Below are 12,201 nucleotides of genomic sequence, written 5' to 3' on the forward strand. Positions count from 1 at the left end.
CATTTTTGTCATTTTTGTCATTTTTGTCATTTTTGTCATTTTTGTCATTTTTGTCATTTTTGTCATTTTTGTCATTTTTGTCATTTTTGTCATTTTTGTCATTTTTGTCATTTTTGTCATTTTTGTCATTTTTGTCATTTTTGTCATTTTTGTCATTTTTGTCATTTTTGTCATTTTTGTCATTTTTGTCATTTTTGTCATTTTTGTCATTTTTGTCATTTTTGTCATTTTTGTCATTTTTGTCATTTTTGTCATTTTTGTCATTTTTGTCATTTTTGTCATTTTTGTCATTTTTGTCATTTTTGTCATTTTTGTCATTTTTGTCATTTTTGTCATTTTTTGTCATTTTTGTCATTTTTGTCATTTTTGTCATTTTTGTCATTTTTTTAATTTTTGTCATTTTTGTCATTTTTGTCATTTTTGTCATTTTTGTCATTTTTGTCATTTTTGTCATTTTTGTCATTTTTGTCATTTTTGTCATTTTTGTCATTTTTGTCATTTTTGTCATTTTTGTCATTTTTGTCATTTTTGTCATTTTTGTCATTTTTGTCATTTTTGTCATTTTTGTCATTTTTGTCATTTTTGTCATTTTTGTCATTTTTGTCATATTTGTCATTTTTGCAAAATATTTTTTTATTTTTAATGTTTAGAAAATTTTCAAAATGCCGTTGCTATATTTAGTAGCCACTTGAATTCAAATTTGACACGTTTGAAGTGCCGATGACGGGCATCACAATCAAGTTGTACCCAGTTTTGACAGTGGTTGATCCTTGATTGCAAGAAGAGATCATTTCCATACAAGACACGTACGGTTATCCAAAAAATCCGGCATGAGGGATGCTGCAGAATTTTAGTCAGGTACCTACATACATACCTTAACATGTTTATGATTTCACGCGGCACTGCACGCGTTTGTATTTCTGTTGGGGGCGCGTAGAGTTAGCGGAGCAGCTGCGCGAACCCGCAACAATGTGTCGGAATGTTGCCAAAGTCAAAACTGACTGACGTTGAACTTGCCATCAGTCAGATCAGACAGTTGTGGCAAAAGGTGAGAACTCGACTATTGGCTAGACCGTGAAATTTGAATCTTCTGGGTCTGAGATGGATTCGTTGGAAGTAAAAGAGCACGTCGGGACCTTGTAGTACCTCGTTCCAAGAGTAAGTAGATACGCAAACGATCTTCGCAGATTTATCGATCCCATCTTCAAATAAACAGACATAGACCGAGACCGCGTAATGATATTCATACATGGAGTGCGCGCGCGCGTTTTTTTTTTCTAAGGTTATTGTGATTAGTGAACCGAGATCATATCTATGATACTGTTGTATTTTGGCTCAGTAGAATTTTTGACCCATTCAATTCTGATTGTACTAGATGCGGTATAAATGAAACTGCCGTTGACGGATTTGGTGATAGTCGACAAGTGGTCTTCATATGGTAGAGAAGAGTTTGGGAAAATAAACCAGTGGAAGATTAAAACGGACTTTGGTTTCAATTTCAAATCTGTAGTTTTAGAAAAAAGCCTTCATGCAAGGTTGGAAAAAAGTGCACCGTAGTAAATCTAGTGAAAATGGTTTCGGTAATAATCTTTCCAAAGTGCTCAGTGAATTTAATTTTTCATTTACACTATAGACACTTTCTCATAAATTATTTCATCTCGTGTATCAATTTTGCAGTTAATAGTTTTCTCAATGCTGATATTGTGTGTAGTGGCAAAACCTCAAAACCAATTCGGTGCCAGAAATGTGAATCAAAATGTGCCCTTTAGTCGTAATCTTCAAGCCCCCTCATCCCAAAGTCATCACCAGCAGCAACAATTTGGACAGGATCAAAACCAAGTGCAACAGTATCAACAACATCATCAGCAACACCATCAACAAAATCAACACCAACAACAGCAACAGCATCATCATCAGCACCATCAGCAGAGATTTGGTCAACCCTTCCAGAGATCACAAGCCCTGAGGGTGCCTCCGATATCGACGATAGTTCCTCCCCCTCAGCCCTTTCAGCAGCAGCAATCACAGTACAGTCCAACAGTACAACCAACAAGTAAGATAAACAACCATAAAATACCTACTTAAAATATTTGATCATGAAATTTTGAGAGTTTTTACACCACTCATTCTCTTAAAATGTAAGGTTCAACTTGAACTGAAGTTGAAAGTTTCAACATGAGTACTCTTAAAATTAAGTTAAATTACTTTCTCTATTGACTTTCGTTTGTTTATTGAAAAAAATTGAAATCCAAATAACCTGAACATAAATCAAGTCCCAAATTCTCATTATTTTCAAATATTATAACACCAATTTTCACTTGGTACACACTAGGTATTGGTTTCTTAAAACCAATAAAAAACAAGTCCAAATGACTGTCTGCGGCTTCAAACGATGGGTGACATAGACATTAACTGCTCATACATTTTCATGCACAAAACAATCAAGAAGCTGTTGTAAAAAGTCATAAATGGCTGTGTTAAACTATGGTTGAACTTTTTCGTAATGTGATCTCTGAACCTGTTTGGGCTTGAAGCGATAACTTTATTAGCAATTTTATGTTTGCTATGAGCTGGGTGCTGGCTGATACTTGCTTCTGGGTAAAAACATGAAAAGCTTATGATGGAAAGTTAAATGTGTTAACTGGTAAAAAAAACACCATTTTCACGATTTTTTTCTAGAGCTATCGTTCAAACAAATGTATTCAAATTTTTTGCATTATACAAAGCATTGTTAAAAGAACATTTAGTAATTTTTTCGTAGAAAAATATTGAAAAATGAGCCAGTGACGGTGCACTTTCGAGGATGCCTTTTAGAAAACAGGATTTGCGGTGGACACTGTATCTCAGCACAGAATCATCTGAAGTCAAAAAATCAGAGCAAATATTTTTAATAGATGTTTTTCTGGACCCCAACGTTTTTATTTAACTTAAAAAAATTTTTAATGAAATTTTTGTGGCTGTTTGAAGTAAAAACTACGATTTTCACGAAAAAATCCGCCATTTTTCATCTGTAAAATCTCCCCAAAGTAAAAAAAAAACGTTGGGGTCTGGTATTTTATATGTAGAAAATATGTTCCAAATTTGAAAAAAATCGGATAAGTATTTAGTTTTCAAATGACGATGTCCTCGGACTTTAAAAATGCGCTTTCGAGAAAAACGCGTTTCAAGTTTCCGATCTTGCTTTCTTGCAGTATTAGATAGGAGGAGATAATGGCCTATAATTTCTACAGTTTTGCTTCAATTGACTTGAAAATTTGACACAACATTCTTGAAATGTTTTACAATAACAAAATAAAAAAATTAAAAAAATCGAATTTTTGAAAGTGTTAGACCATAACACACCCCCACCCCCCCCCCCCCCCCCTTAAGAAAATTTGTTGACTAATGCTTAGTGTTTTGCGCATATTTTTATCAGCATTATTTTCAATCAGGTTTATTTTTTATTTATTTTTATAGTACACCGTCTCACGATATAACTTGATGAACACATTGCCTTTTTTTTATTTTTGTTTCGATTATAGTCGTTTTACCATCTTTATGGCATTCGCGACTTTTATATTAAAATTGCACTTGGCGGACAGTTATTGAAAAACTTACCGGTACAACTGTGTTCGATGTTTACTCTAGGGCTCGAACTCGCGAACATCGGCTCGGGAGGCAACTGACTTGCCAACTGAGCTATATCACAAGCCCAAAACACATTGCCTTATATTCAGTGGTTCCATGGTAACCGTTCTCCTATTTTTCGGATCTCGGTTCTTAATCAGGTTTAAGTTGATTAATTGAAGCTAATACTATTTCTTAAAATTTAAAATATGGTGAGCTAGATAAAGGTTAAAATTTTAAGAACTCAGTCAACGAAACTACAAAATGGGTAGTGATTTATGAACATTGGACTGAGTCGATTTTGGGTCATTTTTGAATTTATCAAACCCTGGGGTCAAAAATGCTTTATTTTAATTCAAAACTCATCCAAAATTGTGGATTTTATATGTAACGTTTAAATAAGTAAATTTGATCTTTTTGGTTTGTATGGGAAAATTGAATTTTAAGTAGAAGAGAGTGAGGTATCGTGGGCCATTGGGAAACGTGGGCCACATTTAATATCTCAGATGTGTGGAGATAAAAATATCAATTCAACTGTCATCGTCGTCGCTTTGCTCAAGCATATTTATCTATATGTTGTTGACTTTAATACGCATTATATAATTCTTTTATATATCAAGCTTAAAAATGTTTTGAAAAAATTACTAGCACAATTTAAAAAGCACCCGCTAATTGCATCGATGGGGAACTTGAAGCTCATAAAAAAATATGCTCATACGCTTATGAGCTTAGTATTGTCATGTTCTTTCACGTGGAAAAGGAATTTTTGATGAAACTTCAATAGGTCACACAAACGCAACCAATCTGCATATCATAGCTTGTGGGGAATCGTGGGCCACACATATTGGGCCATCTATATTTTTAATGTTTTTATACACATTTGAACTTGAAATACATTTTCCCTATCTGTAAAGTTCCTTAATGCCAAATTAAGAGTTAAGAAAACTTTTTTGTCCATCCCATATAAGAAATTTTGCAAAACGTTCGCGAGCCAGGTTTTTGAATCTATTCGATCATACACATATTTCTTTTTAATTTCATGATCTGAAATTGCTTTAAAATAACGAAATGAATTGTGAAATTACAGTTTTGGGTCAACTCATAAACTTTGCGTGTTATTTGGTCTATTTGGATTTGGTGGCCCACGATTCCCCACCATTTTTTCAAAATACAAAAAATATTGCTTATTTTTAAACAGTCAGAACTTGGGGAAAATTACTTATATAAAATTAAAAAATGGACAAATGATACATTAAAAATGAAGAAAACCAAACCATTTTTTATTTTCATATTATCTTCTATAATAAAGAAGTTATGGAACAAAGAAAAAAGTGGCCCATGATTCCCCACTCTCCCACACTGAAAAAATCCACATCATTTTTATTTCTTCTGTGAAACCGACCCTTATGATTTGTGTACCATTTTTATAATTGAGCTGCAGCCCGTGGCGTAGAGGATAGCCTTCAAGTCTTCTAAGCCAGCGGGCATGAGATCGAATCCCGGTCACGTCACACATAGTACACCTTGTGTGGGTTGGTGGTTTTAGCATTTTTAAAATGCTAGCCATCATATCGTCGAAATATGTACGCTTAGAGTTAAGGGGGGGGTAGGGTCTAACGGGTATAAAAAAACACCATTTTCACGATTTTATTCTAGAGCTATCGTTCAAACAAATGTATTCAAATTTTTTGCATTATACAAAGCATTGTTAAAAGAACAATTATGAATTTTTTCGTAGAAAAATATTGAAAAATGAGCCGGTGACGGAGCATTTTCGAGGATGCCTTTTAGTAAACAGGATTTGCGGTGGACACTATATCTCAGCACAGAATCATCTGAAGTCAAAAAATCAGAGCAAAATATTTTTAATAGATGTTTTTCTGGACCCCAACGTTTTTATTTAACTTAAAAATATTTTTATGAAATTTTTGTGGCTGTTTGAAGTAAGAACTACGATTTTTCACTTAAAAATCCGCCATTTTTCACCTGTAAAATCTCCCCAAAGTAAAAAAATCAAAAAAGAAAAACGTTGGGGTCTGGTATTTTATATGTAGAAAATATGTTCCAAATTTGAAAAGAATCGGATAAGTAGTTTTCAAATGACGATGTCCACGGACTTTAAAAATGTGCTTTCGAGAAAAACGCGTTTGAAGTTTCTGCTCTTGCTTTCTTGCAGTATTAGTTAGGAGGAGATAAAGGCCTATAACTTCTACAGTTTTGCTTCAATTGACTTGAAAATTTGACACAACATTCTTGAAATGTTTTACAATAAGAAAATAAAAAAATAAAAAAATCGATTTTTTGAAAGTGTTAGACCCTACCCCCCCCTTAAGAAAAAAGGAATCTCTTCGAAAAAAAATCAAGTTTTATTGAGATCCTGTATGTGTGGGTGTTCGTTTTAAAACAAAATTTCATACGCAGGGCTGCCTCAAAATTTTGAAATTCATATGGTAACACTAATCTCGAAAGTATCGCAATCGATCGAAAACAAGAATAGCTTTTTCGAATTCGTTCGAAAGTATCCGTTCGAACGAAAGTCAGATACGCCGTAAACAAGAATATGGGTGATTAGCTGTTTAACAGAGTTATCTCTTTTGGCATTGAAATAGTAGTCATGCAATACTTGCGAGGAACCCAGTAGTGATGTCAATTGAATTAATATTTTTTTCAATGCCAAAAATATGCCTCCATTCAACACATAATAACTTTTTTGTCTAATAAGATACGAGGCTACGGTCTTCAACAAAGTTGTTCAGCGTAAAATTTTCGTTAGAAAATTATTAAATTGGCACAAAAACCATAAGCAAGCTTGCTTTTACAGAAGAAACGAAAATGATGTTGATTTTTCAGTACATAATATTCAATTTTCCCATACAAACATAAAAGTTCAAATTTACTCATAAAATCGCATTTTAAAAAAATCATGGATGAGTTTTGAACCAATCCATGGCTCGAAAAATTCAAAAATGACCCTAAATCGACTCAGTCTAATTAACGATTCGTAATAAATTACCCCAAAGTCCCTATAACGCTCTAATAAGCTAATGCTTCTTCGATTATTTGAATTTATTCATAATTGAAAAAAAAAACTCTGTGATTTCGACAAAAAAAATCTGTAGTTATGTAAAAAGAAAAATAGAAATAATCATGTTTTGCGAATAAAAAACTATATCTTGTTTAAGGTTGCTAGATAGCCTTGTTTTATACGGGTTTGCCCGGATATTTGATACAAAATTTGGAAACAGTCCGGCTCGGCCCAGCCACCTGGATTTCATCAAAAAATATTTAGATTAGGGTAAATGTACCCGACCTTGGCACCAAAGGCATGGTTTACCCTTTTTTCAACATTCCAACCTTCCTTTTGAGTGCACCATAGAACATCCTTTGAAGAATTTACTTGCTAACTTGCTTAGAGTTCAACAAAAATATGTTTTCTCTATGAAACTTTCATTAATGTGGTCAAAATGCATGCAAAGTACTCACTGCGGTGCTTCAATTACTTGGCCGCCGTACCAATTGTTGCCCCGGGCGTTGCGCAGTGGTTTGACACGCCAAATAGATGTTAGAATGTAAACCTTGCAAAAACGTTTTTTGAATTCGACACACATCTAATATTTTAAGGAATAATTGGAAAGAAAACGATATTTTCCTGAACTTCCAACTTCTGTTTCCAATAAAAAAATAAGAACAAAAATCAAAAGAATTAAATCTATGGTATTAGTATTGGTTCCCAAGCAATAGAAAACGATTCCAAAACTCAATTGATTATGTATTTTATATACTACAGTAATAAATTGCCATCGATCTATCAGTTTTTAGATAAGAAAAACATCTTAAGTCATGTGGGTTTCTTAATTTCACTTAGATTTTTTTTATTTTGAACCACTGTATTCTGTAGGAGACCACGTGGCATTTGCTCGGCAGACTGCAATGCAAATGCTGTTCGCACACATACCAATGTACCTTCGATTCATTTATTTATTTATTTGATGTCTTTGACTATGTTGTCATACAGACCATGAGTATCGATCTTAAATTAGGTTATATAGTTGGCTTAAAATTAGGTTACATCACGAATCAAACATTTAAATTTTGCTTTGGATACATTGAAGTCGAACAAATAAGAAACATCATTAAACACTTGGCAGCATCGTTGTAGTGGATGATTTTGGCCGAATACTGTCCTGCTTCTTGGTAGCCAGAAAAGAGTCTGGTTACGAAGCTGTCGAGCTGGAGCGTGTAGGTTCAAAGAGCAAAGCAGTTGCGGACAATCGATAGCATTCGTAATAATATCATAGACGAACATTCGTTGTAGATAAATTCTCCTTTGGCTCAGCGACGTCAATGATAATAGACCACATCTATCGGAGTACGGTGGCAATCGAACGGGATCTCGCCAAGGCAGATGACGCAATGCGAAACGAAGAAATCTTTTCTGGACCCTCTCAATTCTGTCTATGTGAACGGAATGATAAGGTGTCCAAACTGGTGCGGCGTATTCCAAGACACTGCGTACGAGCGAGCAGAACACAGCTTTTGATCGAATGTTACTCCAAGATCTTTTATCACGGTTGTTCTTTCTAGTGTAGCGTCGCGGAACGAGTAGTCGAAGGTAACTGAAGCTCTGGTTCTGAAAAAGCTTATGCATTTACACTTTTCAGCATTCACTTTCATTCCATTTGTTTCACACCAGAGCAATAACCTTTCTATATCCTCTTGAAGCGCTGCGCAATCCACAATTGAATCGATTACTCTGTAGAATTTCAGGTCATCAGCATACAGAAGCTTTGATGACTTAAGACAGGTTGCCAAGTCATTTACAAAAAGCACAAAGATAAGCGGGCCTAAATGACTGCCTTGTGGGACTCCAGACGGCATATCGAACACCGAGGAATGTGTTCCACGGATGTTTATGAATCCTTGGCGATTTATCAGGTACGAGTGCAGCCACCTGGTTGCCCATGTAGGAAAACCATAGCGCTCTAGTTTCATCACTGCAATGCTGTGGGGTACTGTGTCGAAGGCCTTGGCGAAGTCGATATATACTGAATCCACTTGAAGTTTTTTATCGGTTGCGGTGTGTAATTCATTAACATAACACATCAGGTTTGTCACAGTCGATCTTTTCTTAACGAAACCGTGCTGGAATTCGGTAATTATCGGAGTAGCTGCAGAATAAAACCTTTCATATATCAAAACTTCAAGAACTTTGGAAAAACAGCAAAGAATTGATATTGGTCGGTTGATATTCATGGTTCCCAAATAGCTATTTTTACATTTCAATGCTTGGATATGACTTTTAGTTAGTCGAATCACTTATGTTCTCCAACTTATTTCGAAGCTTAAGTTGATAGAAACGGTCTTATCATACAACTCAACTAGTATGAAAATATTTGTGCGTAGTTTAAAATGAATTTTTAGGGAAAACATCAGCCCAAAAATACCTCATTGATGAACATGTATTTTTTCCAGCTTCCAACACTGGTGGTGTATTTCGAATGACGTTGCATGCCAAGAATCGAACAAAATTAGTTTTAAATTTTTATTCAATACCTAAATAAATAATCATTCTTTTGTCTTTCTAGTATTTTTTTTATTTTTTGCCAAGTTTAACTGTAGGCATGAGAATTTATTGCAAATATTTCAAATGAATGTCCGCGTTTGAAAACGCATGTGAATTTAACAGTTTCACTGGAAAGGTGAGTACATCTGATTTTCATACGGTGATTTCCAACATAATTGCCTCGGATGCAGATCAAAGAAAAAAATACTACTTTAATAAAGTACAAGCAATCAAAAAAATTGAGTTTATCACCGTTAATTTTATTTTGTGAAATTATTTTAACGGCTATATCGGTGAAATTTATATTCTTCGAGAAAGAATATTTAAGAATTGAAAGATTATAGACGGATAGAAGATTAGAATAAGATGAAAGATGTTGAAATTGAGCGGAAGGGTAATTTTAATTTGAAAACTTTTCATCACATTTCATAGTCTTACAATTTTAAGAATTTAATTAATTATATTATTAAATGATAACTCAAGGGAACAGTATATTCAATACCTACCTTGGGTTTCCAAACTCGAATCTTTAGTCAGATGTTTCCTTTTACCTCTAGTTTTGATGATATGGAGTTTATAAGGTTAAAATTTGATTTGAGTGAAATCAATCATTGCTAACCGAAGAACTATCAAACCTGAAAACAAACCTGATTCAAGGTTTGTTTATTATGCCTAATTCACTCAAGTAATATTTTTTTTCTCATAGATATTCTTATTTCTGGAAAAATAATGATCTGAAAAAGTTAAATTCTACAGTTTTCAAATATTTCGAAAGTTATCATTACACGCATTTTCGACATTACTCAAGAAATAAAAAAGAGTTCATTAAATTAAATTTGTAGAAGCCCTTAAAATGATTTGGTTTTTGCTTTAAAAAAATACCTAAAATTCAAATTGGTTTGAAACTCTGGAAATTCGTTATATTCCCATATTTTGTGGAGTGGAAACATAAACAAAAAGCAAACAATAAACAATACTTTTTTTCCGCAGAAGTTAAAATAGTTTGCGGTCTTTGGAAAAATTTAAATTTGATTTCGAACCTTCATTTTGAAATTTTTTTTATGGTTTATAGTTTAAAAAAAAGTGCAGAAATTTCTAAAACGATTTTTACCTATTTATAAAAATTGTCAAATTTATCCAAATTAGATCTTAAATTGTCTGCACCTCGAAAAATGTGAATTTTGTGGCCTTGTGTAATTTATCACAATCCTTTGGAATAGAACATTTAAAAGAACAAGAAACACTAAGTAAAACTGAGGCTGAAATTGGTGTTTTGAAGGAAATTTCATTTCAGTTTGAAGGAAATTTCATAATTAAATTATATTGAATTAAAAATAATGAATAAAACTTATAATTTGGATTAGATTGCACGAAATCTTTTATGCAACTAAATTGCATACTGTATCATTGAACAAAACCTTTAAATAAAGTTGTTTATTTATCGAAAAATTCACAAAAACCGCAAAAAACTTTCTACTTCCACAATATGTTTTTCGCCGTTGTAATCTTTCGGAAGTTTAATAAATTTTTCGAAATTTCCAAAAAATTCTTCAAACTTCGGGTGTTTTTGAAAATTTCGAAGGGGGGGGGGGGGGGGGGTGACAAAATATGAAATTGATATTTGTCAACTTTACCAAAATTAGGTGATTCGGTGCTTATTTGAAAAAATATTTCCCTTTTATAACAATAACATGAACTAATAAGTAACATTATAATATCAAAAAATTCATTTTGACAGGTCACGGTCCGAGTAGGTACATTCAATTTGCCGGTTTCTAGTTTTACGGGTTCAAAATCTGAAAGTACCACCAAAAATTCAAACAAGAAAAGCTGTATTTTCTAATTTTTTATATCATATTTGTATAGACATATTTGTATAACATATTTGTATATCACCGAGATTTGATCTCGTGATCGTTTGCATAGAAGACTTTATAGTCAAGTTATTAGGGGCCGTTCTAATATAACGTTACGCAATTTTCGGCAATTTTCTATCCAAAATCCACAAACCATAACAAGCTGTAAAAACACCCCTCCTTGCCCTCCAAACGCGTCACTTAATATTTGAATGGTCCCTAAATGCAATTAAGGTATTGAACATCAAAAATATATGGATTCGTTTTAATTTTCAAAATCAGATGCTTGTTTATGACTGTCTTACCTCATTTCAGCAAGGTTATCTCAACCCATCGCGACCCTTCGTGCCCATCACATCGTACAATAACGATGTATCTTACGATGGTAGCTATGCTTATAGTTACACTACTGGAGATGGACAACAACAACAGGCTCAAGGATATCTGAAGAATCCCGGCTTAAAGGACCTGGAAGCACAAGCCGTCCAGGGATCTTACTCGTACACATCACCCGAGGGGCAACAGATAACGGTCACATACATCGCTGATGAAAATGGTAAAATAACTTAGGTTTGTTATCAATCTCTTAAAAAAATTTATTCTATTCCGCAGGATTCCGAGCGGAAGGAGCACATCTACCTACACCCCCACCCATACCGGAAGCGATACAAAAATCCCTTGCACTGATAGCTGCCACTCAGCCAGTATCGCAAAAGTTTAGCCAAGCCTACAGTCAACAACCGTTTGGGACCCAGCAAAATTCTTACAACCGCTACGGCTGATGAATGAACCCTAATCTGATGGTAAGACCTTGAACCGGTGAAGTTAATTGCAGGTAAAAACGCAGCCGTCCTAAGGTGCAAATGTCTTCACTCGAATGGAAACTATTTGCACTTGTACCTCTAGAACACGAAAGAAAAACGGTACCCGCAAAACGGAAAGTTGTTCGAATGTCAGATGCACTAAGCTGCTTTTTCAATCGGAGATGTGATCTCCGCAGATGAAACAAGCTATTAATATGCTAATCGAATTGTCAGTCGAAATTCTATGTTTTGTACCCTTTCGGCTATTTGTGTATCTGTACCTCGATCGATGCTTGTGAATGGCGCGGTGTTTAAAGATCGTGCCGCGTCATGTTCCACGTCAAATTAGTCAATTTCATTACAGAACAATGTA

At 34.1% G+C, this 12,201-nt stretch overlaps 1 protein-coding gene across 1 annotated transcript; it reads left to right on the forward strand.

The window, feature by feature from the left end:
- The first annotated feature begins 1,448 nt into the window (after positions 1 to 1,448).
- LOC129745921 (G-box-binding factor-like) lies at positions 1,449 to 11,532 on the forward strand. Its single transcript, XM_055739313.1, has 3 exons — positions 1,449 to 1,580; positions 1,678 to 2,053; positions 11,341 to 11,532. Exons 1-3 carry the CDS (start codon positions 1,572 to 1,574, stop codon positions 11,391 to 11,393), a joined length of 438 nt encoding a protein of 145 aa, XP_055595288.1. The 5' UTR covers positions 1,449 to 1,571; the 3' UTR covers positions 11,394 to 11,532.
- The last annotated feature ends 669 nt before the right edge of the window (positions 11,533 to 12,201 follow it).

Source organism: Uranotaenia lowii, chromosome 2, assembly GCF_029784155.1.
Source record: "Uranotaenia lowii strain MFRU-FL chromosome 2, ASM2978415v1, whole genome shotgun sequence".
Lineage (NCBI taxonomy): Eukaryota > Metazoa > Arthropoda > Insecta > Diptera > Culicidae > Uranotaenia > Uranotaenia lowii.

What these genes read in the sequence shown, in the direction of transcription:
- LOC129745921 (XM_055739313.1), top strand. An exon ending in TCCAACAGTACAACCAACAA is followed by an intron (nt 2,054 to 11,340) that starts GTAAGATAAACA and finishes ACCTCATTTCAG; the next exon opens with CAAGGTTATCTCAACCCATC.